We start from the raw sequence: 18,243 nt of genomic DNA on the forward strand, positions 1-18,243 counted from the left end.
TTTCCCTCTGTCTCAAATGATAGAAAATCAGAGCTCTTGCAGAAACACACACCCTTTCTTCTTATGCCTCCTCCGTCCCAGGCTTTCATCGTCCTGTGATTTCCTTCCTTGTGCTCCAGGCTAACATGACTGGTGCATCATTCTCTTTGTTAGTGGAGAAGAAAAGACCCTCATTCAAAACATCAAGCGGCTTTGAAAATAAATCAACTTTGTAAAGAGTCTCCATCCATGAGAAAGAACAATAGAAGGGCATTTTCCAGGTCCCCTGAAAGTGTTAAACCCTGTGCCCTTCACACTGCAAAAGGACTCTGCAAGGGCTGACAGAATGCATCAGCATGAACAGTCACCCACTGCATCTCAGACTAATTCTACTCACTGGCTGAGAAAGAATCTTTATTCTTCTTAAAGATGTTTGTTAAAGGTTAGACTGTGATTTTATAAGTTCATTTGTAGGGTTATCTCACATCACAAACCAGAAAGAAAGGGTGTGAAATGCTCATACCTTAATGCATATAAATACAAATGTTGGTGTCTATGTGAGAACATCTTGATGACTATATCCACAGTGCAAGCAAAGCTCAAGGATATAAAGTGAGGGGATGTAAAGATTGGAGGGGATTATACACATTCCTTGATGTCAAAAGGTAATAACCATGGAAGTTATTACATGGGAGCTTGTGCTATAAACTCATTATATATATATATATATATATATATATATATATATATGCTGTTAGGCATCATTTTAGCTACCAAGTTCTTGTTATTGAGCCCATGCTACTTACTCTTGACTAAGACAAAGCCTATAGCTAAAATTCATCATATATTAGAAGAGGCTAGACCACAATGAGATTTATCACATAAGAATACATATGCTTGATGATAAAGAGCACAGGCCTGCTTCCATCTGCACTTCTTTTCATGGCCTCCTTGGTCAAAGAGAGAAAGGAAGGAAAGAAAGGGTTACATGGAGGAGGTGGACCTTGAGAAGAGATTGAAGGATTAAATATGTAGGCTCACCATTGTGCAAATACCATCGTTGTTTTAGATATGAGGCTAAGCGGTAGAGGCCTTAAATGATTGGTCTGAAATTCGACAGTAAGAAACTAGGCCCACACTGTCCTTACTGACTGAATGACTTGAAAGTTTTAATACTGTTTTCTCAAGAAAACTCAGTTTTTGACTACTAGAGAAATTGTTAGTACATTAAAATATAACTTTCTTTGATGTTGCCTTCATTAGTTTTATGCATCAGTAATGAATGGTGAAACCATCCAGTTTTTACAGGATCCTAAGCTAAAATGATTTGCTCATCAGCCAAGAACTATATTCCTATAATATCTGTTACACAGCCCACTGGACTAGTCTTTGTAAGTAAGATAAATATTCTCAATTTGTTATGTCCTACTTCCATTAGTTTTATGTACCTCAAGTGTCCTTAATTTGTTCTAGGCATAGTCACAAATGTTCAGACTCTGAAATCAACTAGGTTTTCCACAAATCAAAAGATTTTTTCTAACAGAAAAGAAAAATGTGATTATTTTTAAAGTTTGCTTTTAGACATTGAGTATTTAAACAAGAATTATTTGACACAATCACAAGCAAGATACTGGTTTCAGTCAGAAAAATCCACTGTGTTGTAAAATAACCAAGAACACATATGATTTCAGTCAACTTACAATACATATGTGAATATATTTGGATCTGCCTGAATCAGAAGTGGCCTAGATAATAGCAGGAGGCAACAATAGAACCCATAGAACCATGTGGTATATATCATCACTTCACCCAAAGCAGAGCAGGCAGTTAACACATTACTGCATACAACACATAACACTAACATATTATGCTTCTTATAGGTTTAAAAGAAGGAAATTACAAAGATCTGTGGTGAATTAATACTTATCCCTATCTGACTATTTTTTAAATGGACTAAGCTATTCTCTGCTATTTATTTGATAAGAGGAGAGTCCAAAGAGGTTAATGAAATTCTATTCATTGCTATGTGCTTTGGAATAATTTTTAGTCTGAATGTCTTTGCCTAATTTCTTGCTATTTATACTCCAATTGAATACAAATTAACAGCTAAATTCTATCACCTTACAGAATATTCCCTTTGAGGAAGAAATGGCAAAAATTTAGGAAGGGAAATTAGTAGACATTCTTCATTCACACAAAGTCTGACTTAGCCAGTTTTCTTAGTCATAGACCCATCATTCAGAAGTCACATCCCCATATTAGGAATGGGGATGAACTGTAAGCACCCTCTGGTGCTTACACCAGAGGGTGCTTACAGTTCATCAAGGTGTAGTCATCTCTCTCTCTGGTGAAGGGAGCACTCCCAGATCCATATATCTGATATACCTCATCTGACTTCTACAGTTTTATTTCAGCTTTCAGTTTACAGGAGGAATCCCCTGTTGTCTCTGAGGAACAGTCTACACTGCACACAACCAACAAGGAATCTTGAAGCCACGGAAGTCTGTACCCCCTAAGGCAGCAGAATGAGTTTTTTCTAGACTCCTGAAGATGCCTTGTCTGTTCATGACCTTCAGTTCTTCTACCAAGTTGAAAGCGCCTTGAAAGACACAGAGTGTCAATTCCAATAATTGGATTTATCCATTATTGCTCTGGCACACTTATGTCTTTATTCCCTCCATCTACAAATATTTATTGAACATTACAGCATGTCCAGAATTAAACTAGACAACAGAGAGTTAAACAGGCAAATACCTGTATTTTGGGGTTTTTCTAAGCCTGTAATTTTTTAATGAGGCTTACATCATAGAGGGAGAGACAGACCAAACAACAACCAACAAGTAAACAATACAGACATTCTCAGGGATCACCATTTTTTTAAAGGTTGAAAAGGAAATGTGATAGCAATACGAGACATGCTTTGAGTATGCAAACAGAAAATGTAAAAGCAGACATGAAACCAGGATGTTCCAGAACTGGAAGGCAAATACTGAGCAGTGTTGAGACCATGGATGAGAAATTGGGGAATAGGGCAGACAATGCAGGCTTGGTGGATCACAGAGTTTATTTGAATTATACTGAAAAGCATGGAGCTTAAGGATGATATCAGCCTGCTCTTAAGTGTGTTTTCACAAGGTCGATGAGGTCTCAAGAAAGAGAATTGATTCTTAATAGGCCTGAGGTCAGCAAGGACACAACTACAGTTACCCATGAAGAGAGGATGATGCCTTGAAAGGGGGTGACAGCAATAAAAACAGAGAACAAACATCAAGTTTTTGTAGCTAAGCCAACAAGAATTGCTGGTAAATAGATATTGCACAGTTTTTTTTTAATTAATAAATCATGTGGAGCTGAGTTAAACAGCATGACAGCCCAGCCTTATCTTGTAGCCATTGCATATGAGCTCAGCTAGCACAAGCAATATGAGCATCTGTAATAGTCCTGTGTCCCAAATGAACAAACCAGATGTGCACATATCTCATACAGTTGACCTTTATCAGAGGTTGGAAATAATGCAAACAAACAAAACAGTAAGTTAAAAAAAAAACACTGCTCTGGGGCTTTTGTATTGGGGATGTCCTGGCAAGCCATATCAACAGGAGAATACTGCTGCTAAAGGAAGGCATGGCCTACAGAGCAAGATGAGCTGTCAGAGAGGCTGATCCACCTGTTGATGGTCCTAAGACCAAGAAAGAATGAAAGTGATGACTGTCAAGAAAGCATCACTCGAATCCCTGGCTTGCCTTTATGATGCCAGGCACAGCATCTATGAAAGTGATGACTGTCTTGAAAGCATCACACCCATCCTTGACCTGCCTGTATGACGATGCTGGGCACAGTGCTGAAGATGGTGCACTTTTCATTGCTTAATCCTCACATGACTATGGAGTAGGTAACCTTATTCTTAGATTAAGTGTAAGGAAGCAACACCCAGAAACAAAGAAAGGATAAGACCTAGGATGGGCCTGGGAGAGCTTGGTGGGGATTCTCAGTTCAGGTAGTGGCTCCTTTAGAAAGACAAAATCAGCAGTTTCTGTGTGTGACTCAGATGGTCCATCAGTGAGCCGCCTGCAGGTGGTTCTGATGGACCATTCTTCTCTTCCCACCTCTCATTGGCACCTGCCCCCTCACTTCAGTGAACCCAATGATCTCATGCTCTGGCTGCTCCATCAAACTGATTGTTAAAGTGGTTCTGACTGTGCTAATGGACATGTTAACTACTGGCTATGGGGACTGGGCTCCCAGGGCCTCCTCTCCTCAGACAACACGGACCCACCATTGTGTCTGGGTAATAGATCTATACCACATACTTTGCTGGGGAACATGTCAGCTTTGTGTACTTTACAAATTCTGCCTTGTAATATCTTTCAGACAGATTCCTCCATTCAAATACCCTGAGGCAGCATCTTACTGCTCCCTGCTGCACAGCACACCTACCTAATTCAAAAGGTCCTTAGTGTTCCTCGAATTGCACCTGGAAATGTTGGTGCCAGCCTTGCCTCTGAGGCACATTTTTGCTATTTACAAGTACCAGAAATGCCATCAGTGACTAAACAAAACCCCTTTGTGGGTTTTCAGGACCAAAATTAATTTCTAGTTTTGCCTCTGTTTGGCCCTAATCTTGAAATTAAAGAGCTTGAGGGGTGAGCTTTTGTATCTATTTGCTGACTGCTGGCTCATCTGGGACTTTCATTTGTACCTTGTGGCCAAAGGAGAAACAAATTTCTCAATAGTTGTTTAAAACTTATAAAGAGGATTCCATAGGTTCAGAAAACAAAAGTGTGGTTATTCCTAGTAGTAAAGCTAAAGGGTTGACAATACAAAGAAAGGCTTCGGGAACTGCATAGAATACTCTGGGCTTGGAGAGAGAGTTGGGTAATTAAAAGCAGGACCCTTGGCAAGGTCTTAAGTTGAGTTCTCAGCACCCATGACAGGTGGCTCACAGCTACCTGTAACTCCAGCCACAGATGAGACAGTGCCCTCTGCTGGCACATGTGGTCACAGGGGCACACACACACACACACACACACACACACACACACACACACACACACACACACACACACACACAGAGATGGGATCCCATCTCAGTCCTAACTGCCATCTGGAGTTATCTTCCCCCAACTACTTGATTTCCTTTCTCAACGAGTCCCCAACCTCCAAGTCTTTGAGAAAGTCAACAAAGCCTCTTCTTGAAATTAAAATTACTTCTTCGTTCATTTGCACCTTCTCTATTGCTTCCTGGGAAAGTTTCTAGAAGATTAGTTTATATCCAGTCATCTTCTCATGTCCTATGACAATCTGCTCTCTATTGGCAATGCTTTTAATCCTTCCTGCCCTTGTCCTTTCAGAATCTTCCTATCTTATCCAACCCCAATCATCTTTGGTCTATTATTTTATTGTTCTCCCAAGCTATGATGTCTGTGAGATCAGTAATCATAAAGCATCACTTTCCTTTATCTCCAGCACCCAGTACAATGTTCTGCTCACTGTAATCATTCAGAATGAAGACATGAATGAACTTCTCAGAATCACACAATTCATTCCATCTCACAGTTTCAGCCACATGCCAAGTATAATGGAGATTAACATATTAATAACACCTGGACCCTCCCTCCAGAAGTTACCACCCAGTGGGAGGGAGAGTGGAACAAAGGATTGATCCTAGGATGGAGAGATTAATGGAGGAATGAAAGAGGATAGGGAAGGTGAAGACAGGTAAAATGGATTAGTATCATTCAGGTATATAGGCAAGGGGTTCACATTTGGATGCCAATAAAAAAGAAATATGTATGGGTTTTTTCAAAAAAATTATTTTAATCAAGTCTCAAAAGAAGTGGTATGTCAGAATCTAGTCAAATAAATCATGGTTTCATTCAGAGGAAACCAAATTTGTACAGTCCTCTGACTTGCCTGTATTGGGAGCTGGACACACACCAACTACGTCTCAGAGATGAAGCTCACCTTCTGCTGACATGGAAAGCAGCCCCATTAAATCTCAAGCAAAAAATTGAAAACCTCACATTTGAATATGTCAATCTCTTAGTTTCCTATGTCTTTTGGGAAGAAAAAAAGATAGCTGTGTGTGATAGTTACTAATTTATTGTCACCTGATCCTAACCATCAAAGGGGAAACTGGATTTTTGTTAGACATAGAGTCTGTGGGTAGTTTCTTTGAATGGGTAGAGCATTTCTCAAGCACCCATGCCTAGTAGTAAAGAGTAATAGAAAATGACAGCAACCAAATGAGGAGTAGAGGACAAAAGGGAACACAACCCTGTCAGCCATGAAGCCTTGAGCTGTTTATCCAGGTAAGGAACCACAAGCAGCTGAGGTTGTGGTTGAGAGAGATGGAAACAAAGAAAGGAGAGGAGGACACCGTGGCTGGGGCTATGTGGCCAATTGCCAAGAAAAGACGTGTAGCAGCTTTCGGTATTTTTCTGTTTGCCATATCCCTGTCTACATGTCTATTTTCAAGCTATCCATTATTTTAGATACAAAGTGCTCCAAGTTAACTGTAGTATTTAGGGGACACTCGGCAGAGCTGTGACTAACTTTGGAAAGGTACAGAGGAAGTAGCAATGCACACAAGACTCTCCTTTTTTGGAGAAGAAGTGGAGACATTCTTGTTTGTAAAATGGGGGTCTGTCAAATTAGGAGGGAGGACAGAACCATTGTGTTGCTATAGAGGAATTCAAGTGTGAAGAACAGTGAATACAGTAACCAAATAAACCAAGGAGCTACCAATGCATCTTATTTAAAATGAATCCCTCACTGTCTATTCCACAAAAAACATGTGTGAGTCTCAAGGCATGGCAGGCAAATATATCGCTACATGAGTCTTTTAACTACTTCTCCTCTGCCCCGTGGTTGAATATTAAGCATTTGCAGTAGAGGGCACTGGAGAGACACCGCAGAAGGGAAGGTGGTTTTAGCTCTTGGCCCCAGGGTGTTAGCTCAGCTGACCCCCTCAGTGACTTCTCTAGCACCTGCAGCTCCTTCAGAGTCATGGGGGCTTCAGCAACAATAAGCTCTTATAGCATGAGCAGCTTTCCTGGCATTGAGAGCCTGAGGGACACTGACTGGTAACAGCCAGCAGCCGACAACTTCCCTTTTGCAACAGAATGGTGATAAGACACTGCTCAATGCACAGGTTTGAGTGTACTAGAGTGATATGTGACAAAACTCCAGGGACATAGGATAGGGACTGGATATCCTATGGGAGTCTTGCTATCCTCTTCTACACAAACAAGGAAAGACCAAAAATCCACACAGACAGAAGAGAGTGGGGAGATTCGACAACAAAGTGCAATGTGACCCTAAGAGAATCTAGAGCAGAAAGAGGACAAAAATGCATCACTGTCACACACCACTATCTTTTTTTATTTTTCTTAAGACACATGGAAAACAAGGAGAGTGACATCTTGGATTTACTTGAGACCAAAGTGCTAATGTCAGTTTCTCAGTCCTGCCGAACTCAGCGGGTATTTAAAGAGTTAAGAATAGAGGATTGTGGGGCTATCCAGGACCCAGTCTATGTCCCAGTGTTTTGTCAAACATAGACTTCAGAGTCAGCATGCTCTTCTCACATCAGCACGAGTGTGTGTGTGTGTGTGTGTGTGTGTGTGTGTGTGTGTGTGTGTGTGTGTGTGTGTGTGGGGGGGAGGGGAGGTTGTGCATTTGAGTGCAGGTGTCCATAGAGGCCACAAGAGGACATCAGATCCCCTAGAGCTGTAGTTATTGGTAGTTTTGAGATGGGTTCTGGGAACCAAACTGCTGCCTTCCAGCAGAGCAGCACATGGTCTTGCCTCTTTATGGTGTGTGTTTAAAATGTGTCAGGAATGTCATTGTTGGAACATCTTTAAAGACTTCAGAAATCTATTCATGCTTATTTATACTTTTATTTGTTACAAAGCCCAAACATGAATTGTAGAGAATAAATTAAAAGTTGCTAAATTATCATATTCCATTGTGGTTAGAACATATAATCTCAGAATATTGGAGTCTTCATAGAAGTCAGAAAACTCTAACACAGGGAGCAACCCTTTACTTTCTCAAAGGTTCGAATCAGCTTTAAAGGGTCTAAAGTCCTTGTAGGCTTTTGTTTTGTTCACAAATGCCCTCTAGTCTGAGGCTTTAACTTGAGGTAGTCTCAAATTTTTAGGAGACAATGTATGACTGCAGCTGAAATTATTCCACAGCCTCTTGCTCCAAAATAAGTAAGAAACCCAATTTCAAATAAAGAATACATCCATTTCCCTCTTTCCCACTTTACAATAATATTTTTCTTCAAATGCCTAGGTACAATTGGTTTTAAAGTTAGAGAAGTTAATGAAAGCATTGCTGTATTTGTGGTCAGTCAGTCAGGAAAATGGACACAAGCCAAATCCCACATCCCAAACATTCTGCCTTGATAGCATGTGAACAAAATGCCCACCCCCCAACCCTGCTCTCCAACAGAAGTGAAACAAAACTCTCAAACACAGTTACCTACTGGAATAAAGGTGAATAACTGGCAGAGACTTACACATATTGACATATGTACACACACACACATTCATATATGCTCTCTCTCACACACCTCACAGTCACAATAAGTAGGCGCTTGACACTGAATGTTCTGTGCACAAAGGATTCCCCCAGGGAGATGCAGCTTCAGGGGCAGTTAAGAAATCCTAAATCTAAAGGTGTTCTTAGCAAAATAAGAAAGAATCTTCCCAATTCCAAAGAAAGCAAATAGAAGCCTTAGAAGCCAGCTTATCTGAGCGATTTAAAATTCTCTCAGACTAGTCCCAAAAAATGCAATTGGTATCAGTAGACACTCTTTGGGATGGCTTAATTTTGGAAAACAACGTTTTCCCTTGTATGAGCTTGATGATTTATTCATTAAAATATAGTATTATATTTCCATTTCCTCTCATGCTTTTAAGGTCATAAAGAAAAAGTCACAATTTTGCATGCAGCAACAAGTTGCCAGAACACTGAAATTTGAGCTGCAAAATGCATGAAGTAACTGGGTTCTATGACAGTCATCATTCCAGCTTCAGGGTCCTGAAAATGGGGGTCTTGAGTGCAGCCTTGTTAGAATCTAGAAAACATCATTTTAGAATTGTAACTCTCTCATAATGAAGAGAGTCATACAGTTGTAGTTTTGTTAAACAAGCATCAAAATGTTCATGAATTTTTATTGCAGATTTATCTCCCTGAAGTTATTGAGCATGTACTCATCCTTTTCATCTCCGAGTTCAGAGGCAAAAAGACATGTAAGCATCACACCATTCTACTTCTGAATTAAATTCAACATGTGACACAAGAAAGTAGCTTACTTAAATCAACTTAAAAGCAGAAGTTAAGACCCCCTAACCATGTTACCACAATGGCCTTCCTTCAGTGAAGATACTAAACTCTGGTTCTTACTCTGATTCTGGCAGAGGTGTGGGTATTGAATTGCCCAACTCTCCTTTCCAAGAACTTTTTTCTCTATTCATTTAACAGCAGTGCTCTCCCTGATACGTGCATAGAGCTAGGAGGAACAGTATGAATGAGTTAGATGTGCCATCCACACCACCCTCTGCTTGGGTTGGAGACAGAAACTTTGGCTTAGAGTCACCCACAGACAAGGGGCCCTTACAACAACACCCAGAGACAGACAATAGCAGATGGGAACTTACCACTGGAGCAGTTGGTCCCACCCCAGCCAGGCTCACACTGACAGGTGTTTGGAGCAATGCAGCGACCATGGACACATTTATCAGCACAGTGCGCTGTCAGAGAGAAAAAAAATCAATCAAACCAAGAAAGTTGGCACGAGAAAAAAAAACAACAACAACACAGCTGTTGAACTCCCTAGGCTCATATATCACTTAAAAACAACATGCATGCTTCCTAATTGTCTTTAATCCTCTCCTTCAGCCCTTTTAGAATCTACTGTATAACCAAACAATTCCCCTCTTATTTCAATATTTCCAAGTAAATTCCTCCATTTCTACTGTTTAATTCCACTTCACACTAAATTAGGGAAGCAGTGTCAAAGACAATAGTCTAATCCACACTTTAAAATGGTTTCAGTGGGTCCCAAATACATCCCCTTTGTGCTGAGAAGAGTACATATGGAGAAACAAACCACAAAGCAGGCTATGAGGATTCCATAGTGACAGCATAGACCAAGAGGTCATTTCCTGTACATGATATAATCTCCAGGAACAATGGCCACCTTTTTTTGAGAATACATTCATGTTCATACACAGCAGAGCCAAAAATACATCGTGCTGGACCACAAACCTCACACACACGTTACATGCTTTCTAAAATATCTAAATATGTAAGTTATTGTGAAAGCTAACTGAAAGAGCTTGGAGTTCCAGCATTTCACTTAAGACTGGAGTAAAATAGCCTGACTTAGATGTGTTTTATTGATCTCTGCTTATTAATAAAATGAAATACATTAATTGCCCAAGTTCATAAAAAGCTAGTAAATAAGTAAGCCTCACCTCCAGTAGCACACACTAGTAGCATTTTTGTGGTTGTTTTCAGCGTTTATTTTTTATTTTTTGTACTATGGTTTTTGTTTCTTCATAAAAATAGAACCATAGTAATTTTTAAATTGCTTTTCAACACAAAATAATGAAAAGCATGTCATTAAATACTCTTTTATGCACTTTATTCACCATTATTGGTATAATGTATCTATAGTATATGTATATGTAATTATAAATCTGTAATAGATGACCGTTATGAATATATAAGATTCACAAGGATGGTCACTCAGAAACTCTTGACCTTCGACATGAAGAGGCACAGGGATTTGGAATGAAGAGAAAGGAAACACCAGTGATCAAAACAAAATCCAATGGAAATGAGTTTTGTTTGTTGCAGGATTGGGGCAACAGGACAGATATAGACAGACCTTGAACCAAGCTGATATGTCAGCCTCTCACTCTGAGAATTAGCAAGGAAAAGTCCAAGTGAAGTTCAAACCTGTAGACAGAGGACCACAGAAGGACTTGCTACCACCAGAGTAAGTTTTTACATGGTAGCAACTCAGTGGCTGGAAAGCCAGGCCTGTTGAGCATGAGATTCTGCCTACAATACAGTTTCCTGATATGAGAATTCCAAGGAAGCACTTGGTAACCTTGTAATATTTGACTCAGAATATTACACCTTTAATTGTAATTAAGAGCAGCAATCACCCTAGCTTATGAATACACTATCCCTATAATATGTCACATATACTGTCATGTTAAGTCAATGTGTGCTGACCCCAGAATTCAATCTCCTTCTGTTTCTATGCACGTGTATGACCTCGCAGATGTTGTTCATTTTAAAGGCCACATAGCTCTCTCCTGTTATCTGTTTAAATTTAGGCATGAAGCCAACAACTTGCCATACTCAATGGAAGGTGGGGTGACAGTGCAGCTCGAACTCTATACTGCACAGGCTGTGTCACAGGGTAGCATGTCCAGAGGACTCTCACCTTCTCAGAGCACTGGTACCTATCATAAGCATGCCACCACCAGAAGGCATTGTCTTACCTGCCTCATGGACTGATGGCATTTAGGTTTGAAGCACATGGTTGCTTAGCAATTTTTCCTCCTTCAGGGTACTAAAGCTATTTAAAATCATGTTTTCATATATTGGTGCATTTTAGAAATTAGATGCAATTTACCTTTGAGGTGAAATGGGGATTCTTTGTTACAAATGAAGAAAAAGGGATCCTGTGGTGGCAATTTTAAAATCTGGATTATTTAAAGAAATTTCTTGAGCTAACATTACACCAAAGTCTGAAACAAATGTGGATGAGTTACTGACATAAAAACAAATTCATCTGAAAGCTAATTCAGAGTAGTTAGGTAGGGGTGGTGAATCTTAATTAAAACTCAATATAATGAAATCACCTTTGAGTATTGCCTCCCAAATAATGATCCAAGTGATGAAAACAATGGTCTAGCATCCACAAAAAACACACAACTCCAATTCCAGGTATAGAAGCCTCACACAGCATTTGACTATTGTCATCCAAATTCCATCTCTTCTCTGTGTTCTTTCCCCTCATCCCTGACTCTTTGAATCTAGTAATAGCTCTGCACACATGCCCACAGATGGTCAAGGACAAAGGGAAGCAGTGGGGCTGCTACAAAGCACTCTGTGACCTGGGATGCCACAGCCTACAGAGATACTAAATGTGCTGGCTTGGGATGCAGTGACAGCAACTGACTCTGGGTGATCAACTGAATCCTAACCTGTCCTCAGTTTCCCCAGACAGCTTTGACGTCACCACTCTAGGTGCTAAGTGCACAGGACTAGCCCCACATGGGAAACCAAGTAAGTTAAAGATGGGAATTAGTCATTCATATCCTGCCAAAGAGGACTAGCTGGGAAGAAAGAGGAGAGCTTTCAGCTTAGCAAGTATCAACAACTTGAGTCCCAAGCATAGGCAGAAAAGAGTCATCATAAGGTCTTACCCATAGGAACAGGAAGTCTTTTTGTTACTTATCCACACTCTTCCTTCTTACTTTTCAAGGGGCAGTTGAAACTATGATAACAAGGAGCTGGTAGGATAGCTCAGTGAGTAAAGTGTTTGTAAGCATGAGGACCTGAGTTCAACCTACAGAATCCAAGTTAGATGATGAAGACAATGATGATACAACAAAGACAATGACCAATGATGACGAAGTGAAGATGGAAGAGGAGGAGGAGAAGGAAGAGGAGGAGGAGGAGAGGATGTGGTGGCACTCACTTGTAATCCTGGCAATGAGGAGATAGGAAAAGGCAGATCCCTAGGGCTTGCTGGCCAGTCTAGCTGAATCAGTGTGTTTCAGGCCAATAAAGACCATGCCTCAAAAAACAAGGTGGATGGCTTCTGAGGAATGACACCTAAAATTGTCCTGTAGTCTCTAGATTCACATGTACACACACACACACACACACACACAGAGAGAGAGAGAGAGAGAGAGAGAGAGAGAGAGAGAGAGAGAGAGAGAGAACCCTAGCACAAACTTTATATCCAATGCGATTTTTTCCCTCATCCTTTCAAATGGAAATAATTAAATGCATGTACTATATTTTTCTATATTTTTAGTAGCCTTTCTCTGAGGCCAGATAAAGCTGAACCTTTACCCACAATCTGTATCCAGCTGGAAGTACATTAAGCTACAAGGCATAGCCAAGGCAACTTTTCCCTCCAGAATGGAGGGACAAGAAATACAGATGAGACAAACAGGCCGAGTCTTTGAAGTGAGAGCTGTGGACAGCCTGTCTGGTGGTGGACAGGTGAAGACTGACATGATGACCCTGGAATCTGCTAATTAGGCTCCTGTTTCAGCCTCAGTTCTTAAATCCATTTAAATCCCATTACTAATGTCATGGGCCTCATTCCTTTCGCTTGTAAATGCTGAGGGACATTAGCTGTAATCAAGTGTTTTCTCTTCTGCCACATACATTTCCTATTGACTCTTAGGGATAGAGAAAAGGTGAAAGAAAGAGTTGGCAGACTAAAGATGCCTACATAACCCAAATATGTCTGTATGGACAATGCACCCATTGTTCTAAAGGCGATGATGCAATCAATTCATTTAAACTAAGAAAATGTATGTCTTAAAAATAACTGCTTAATAACTAACCATCTCCATGTCCCTTTTCTTTCTATAAAGAAACACAGAAGAGCAGGACACTCTAATGTTTGCAATCCTACAAACAGAATGGATCTGTCAAACTAGGAACTCAGTCTGGAGAGGAAGGAGCAACAAAGTTATGAGTAGGAGACTGTGAGGGGACATTGGACCATTTATTCATATGAAATGTCCAAAGAGGACACTCCATACAAAAATATATTAATGGGTGATGTAAATGTAGGACAGTGAATATTTTTTGAGATGAAGAAAATATTTAAAGTTTGGCCCTGTGATTTTGCACAACTCTGATTATATGAAAACTAGACTGTCATAATTTAGCTGTAACTTACATAGTATGTGAATTACATCTCCAAAGGCTATCATAAAAAATACTGTAGAATTGAAGGAAGATATTATTCATTCCAATTGGCATGCTATCAAGGAAGATCTCATGACAGGGAAACCATCTGAGCTAATGAAGTGGACACTTTTAGAACAGTTACATGTGAAAGCAGCCTGAAGTAGCTGTTTTCTACTCCATCCTCCTAGTACCCCACCCCACAGCCACAAAACTTATTTCTAGGATTCAGGAACACTTCCTCCATAGTCACCAAAAGACTTTACACATAGTGACCCTGAATGGATAGCCATCATGGTGAGCAAGAGCACACAAGGCAAGTAGAACTCTGGATGCAGTAAATGTAATGGGAAAACCTTCATATGCAAAATTCCTCTCTTTCCATTCTTAAAGGGGATTCGTGTCTCTTAAAGGCAGATACAGTTGTTACTAACAGTATGTTTGGCAGACATTGAAAATGAATCCTCCCTTCTGTTTTATTAGCAGAGTCCCATTCATGCCAGGGAAACTAGAGTAACCAGCAATCAACTGCATTTTTTGGCTTTCTTTCTAGAATGATGTGTCCATGTGGGCAACAACACAAACAGACCCAGTGGGCAGTCTATCTTCCCTTCCTCCCTGATACCCTGAGAGACAAACAGCAGAATTTTCAGTATGCCATTGACAACGCTAGGAAAAGAAACAAGTGGACCATGGAACTCTTTACTCTGAATTCTTCCTGCAGATGAATGAATGCCATCAGCCACCTGCAAGACACTTATAAACCCTACTTGTTTGGGTTTCTGTTCTGTATCTGTTCTCTTCTCAACGTGATTCCAAACTAGTGCATTGGCCCTTTGAGAGATCTTCCAGGTGAGTGTTATAAAGTATCTACATTAGCAGAATGAAGGCCCATTTCTGTTAGATACACAAGAGCTTGGAGTTTCTACTAGAGTTTGAAGCAAATGGATCACACAAGCCTATGCAGGATGATCAAATGATGTGAGGAAAATTAAAAACAATGCCATGGGGCATTGCCCTGCCCTCTCTCTGAAGCATAACTTTAATTCAGAGTGTAAGAATAGTTAAACATTAAAAATTTTGTTAGCCTTAAACAAACAAAACAGCAAAACTGCTGTAGTTAATAAACCAAAAAAAAAGGATAGAATAGTGGAGAGCATCCAATAAAAAAGAAGATGTGGAAGAGAACACAGAAAGCAAGCCTAATAATGTCAGTAACTAAATTAAGTGAAATGGCCTAAACATCTCACTTCACAGGCTGAAGGTTTTAAAACAGCAAGAAACTATTATGTTTATAAAAGTTACATGTGAAATGTAATAATAAGATGCATTAAATATATAACAGTTTTAAAAGACACACTAGCTTTCTTAGTTATGTTTCTACTGCTATGATAAAATACCATGACCACAAGCAACTTGGGGAGGAATGGTTGTATTTCAGCTTACAATTCTCAGGCCACACCCCATCAGTGAGTGGCATCAAAGCAGGAACCTAGAAACAGGAATTGAGGTAGAATACATGGAGGGGTGCTGAGTATTAGCTTGCTCTCCATGGCTTCCCCATTCTACTTTCTTGTACAAGTAAGGACCATTTGCCATTGGTGGCACAATTCATTGTGGGCTTGGCTCTGCCACACCAGTTATTAATCAAGAAAATGCCCTACAGATTTGCCTATAAGCAATCTAATGAAGACATTTTCTTGATTTAGTTTCTTCTTCCCAAATAACTATAGCTTGCATCAAAAACTAGTCAAGATACTAACAGCAATCAAAAACTTGCAGTAATTATACTATGATGATTTCAGAGGAAAGACTATTTCAGAGGTAAGGAAGGTCATTTAATAATGATAATGTGTGCATCAAAATATGACAGAACTGTCTGAAAATGCTAATGGACATAGTGATGTTTCCAGTTTTGCACTGTCACAAAGAAAGAAGATTTGAACACCTGTGTCCAAATGTCAAACAATCTTCCATTCCATTCCAGATACTACCTAAAAGAAGTGAAAACCGTACAAACACTCACATCTATTTTCCAGGCAGCCATTTTTTTTATAATGGTAAGATGAGACATATCATGTCCATAAATATGTAAAAGTGTAAATAAATTGTGGACTATACATTTAAAAATACAACTCAGAAATAAATAGATATGAACTAATGATGTATACAACAACATGAATGAATCTCAGATTCATTATGCTTCATGAGATGGGACACCAGAGAACACAGTTCTCTAAAAAATGCACCATAACCTAGAGCCACAGAATCAGAGTAATGTTTGCCTGAGGAAGAATGGAAAGGGAAAGAGTGAATGGAGGAAGTTATGAGTAGGCTCACTATCATGAATGGGGTGAGGGTTTCACGGCTTTGTGCATATTTTTTTTAATTGAAATGGGTCTTTATGCATATGTTAATTCTTACCAATATGTATGCTTAAAATATGTGCAGTTCATTTTATGTAAACTGAGCTGTTCTTAAAAAAATACAATATGAATGTAACCTTCTAAAGATCAAATAAATTTATATACCAAGGGGTTGGGGAGGAATAAAACATCTGAACTGCCATTAAAATACTGTACATTCTTAACGAGATTCTTTAAGTTTTCTTTTTCTGTGATGGCAAGGATTGAACTCGGGACCTTACACATGCTAGGCAAGTGCTGTGACACTGAGCTACCTTCACAAGCCTATAATTTCAGTAGGAGTCTGTGGACTCTGTAAACACTTTTGAAGGTATTGGCTTTGACTCCTCTCAAGAAATGTATTTGCAGAAGTGTCAATCCATTTAAAAATTCATAATGTGATGCTTTCCTGAGCTTCTCCTCAGTGGAGCAAATAAATTGGAAAAACAAAACCAAAAATCTGTGTGGAAATAGACAGTTGCAATGGAGCCCATATAAGGAATAGAAATGCCATCCGGGGAGCACATAATCCTATTCATTCCTTGAAAGTGGAGTTTTCGTCTAATTCTGAACTTACACAGGCATTATGGATTTTGGCTCCAGCTCTTACATTGGTCTCTTTAGGTTCAATCAGATTTAAGAAACTCCAGTAATATGATCCTAATGAGCCACTGATTCAGGATGACAAAGGCGCCAGAATAAACTCTAGCTTCCTACATTGAAATGCCTAACAACTCAGCCTCTGGCATGTCTGATGCACAACCCCGTGCTGACTCACTCTGAACAGGATTTAAAATTTATTCACTGACAATTTAGAGAAGGATCCAGAAGGAAGCTACTGTTCACTCGAGATGGATTAGTCTCTGCTGGCCTGGTCTCGTCTATGTCTCTGAGAAAAGTGTGACGATGCCACAGGAAGGGCATGCCAGCCTCTCTTGTTCTTAGAAAGGTGTCTCTCCTGGCCTGATCCCTTACCATGGGACCATGGGGTCATTTTAGAACTGTTTTTCAACACATGGCATTTGCCCTCATTTACCTGACTGAGACTTGCTTCTAGCCTCTATATCAAAATCATATATTTATAATTAAAGCCAGTCCTGAGGAAAGCTAAGAGGGCAGTGGGGCCATAATTAGGTTTACACTCTTCCGCTCTATGCCCTTGCCCTCTTCCCACCTTGGTGGTGATCTGCGGACACTTCCCTTTGGACTCCGAGACCCATGCACTCTTTTGACTCTGCCTTTACATCTATACCTGCTTAAGGACAAGTCAATTCCTCATTCCCAGGAGTCAAGGACCAATAGTGACACCTAGTTTCTTTCCTTGTCTGGATCCTTTGCTTCACAGTATGGACACCTTAAGAAAAATATATGGATTGGGCAACTTAATTGATTCAAAAGGGAGAAAGCAAGCAAGTTGTAGGGCTTTGGCTACTAGAATGCCCCCCCCCCAAAAAGTAAGTTCATAGAACACCAACTAAAATGCCTTTGGAGACCAGATAGATGGGGCCCAGATATACTAGAGGAATACAAGTCAGTAGTATTCAGGGAACTCGGCAGCTGCAGTAGTCTTCAGTATCCTTTGTCACTTAGGAACATCAAGCCAGTGTTACTAATCCCCTGGTTTTTCCAAGCTGGTACTAAAATGTGTTATAATCAGAGACCAAGTATGGACTTAACCAGACTTGATTGTATATCACAAGCTAAGTATGGTGGTCTACCCTTGCAATCCCAACAACTCAAGAGGCTGAAGGAGGAGGTTTACTGAGAGTGTGAGTTCAAAGCCAGACTAGGAAACACATCAAGACCCTATATTTAAAAAAAAATAAAACAGGGACCAGCCAGTAGGGAAATAAAGGTGCTTGCTATACAAACCTGGAGACCTAAGTTTGAT

General features: G+C 39.9%; 1 protein-coding gene across 1 annotated transcript in view; it reads right to left on the reverse strand.

Moving 5' to 3' along the window:
* Positions 1-18,243, reverse strand: part of Megf10 (multiple EGF like domains 10) — a 105,455-nt gene that overhangs the window by 67,690 nt on the left and 19,522 nt on the right. Inside the window, exon 4 of the mRNA XM_035440140.1 lies at positions 9,651-9,743. Coding sequence (XP_035296031.1) covers positions 9,651-9,743 — 93 coding nt within the window. The remainder of the gene's footprint in view (positions 1-9,650; positions 9,744-18,243) is intronic.

Source organism: Cricetulus griseus, chromosome 2 (genome assembly GCF_003668045.3).
Source record: "Cricetulus griseus strain 17A/GY chromosome 2, alternate assembly CriGri-PICRH-1.0, whole genome shotgun sequence".
Classification (NCBI taxonomy): domain Eukaryota; kingdom Metazoa; phylum Chordata; class Mammalia; order Rodentia; family Cricetidae; genus Cricetulus; species Cricetulus griseus.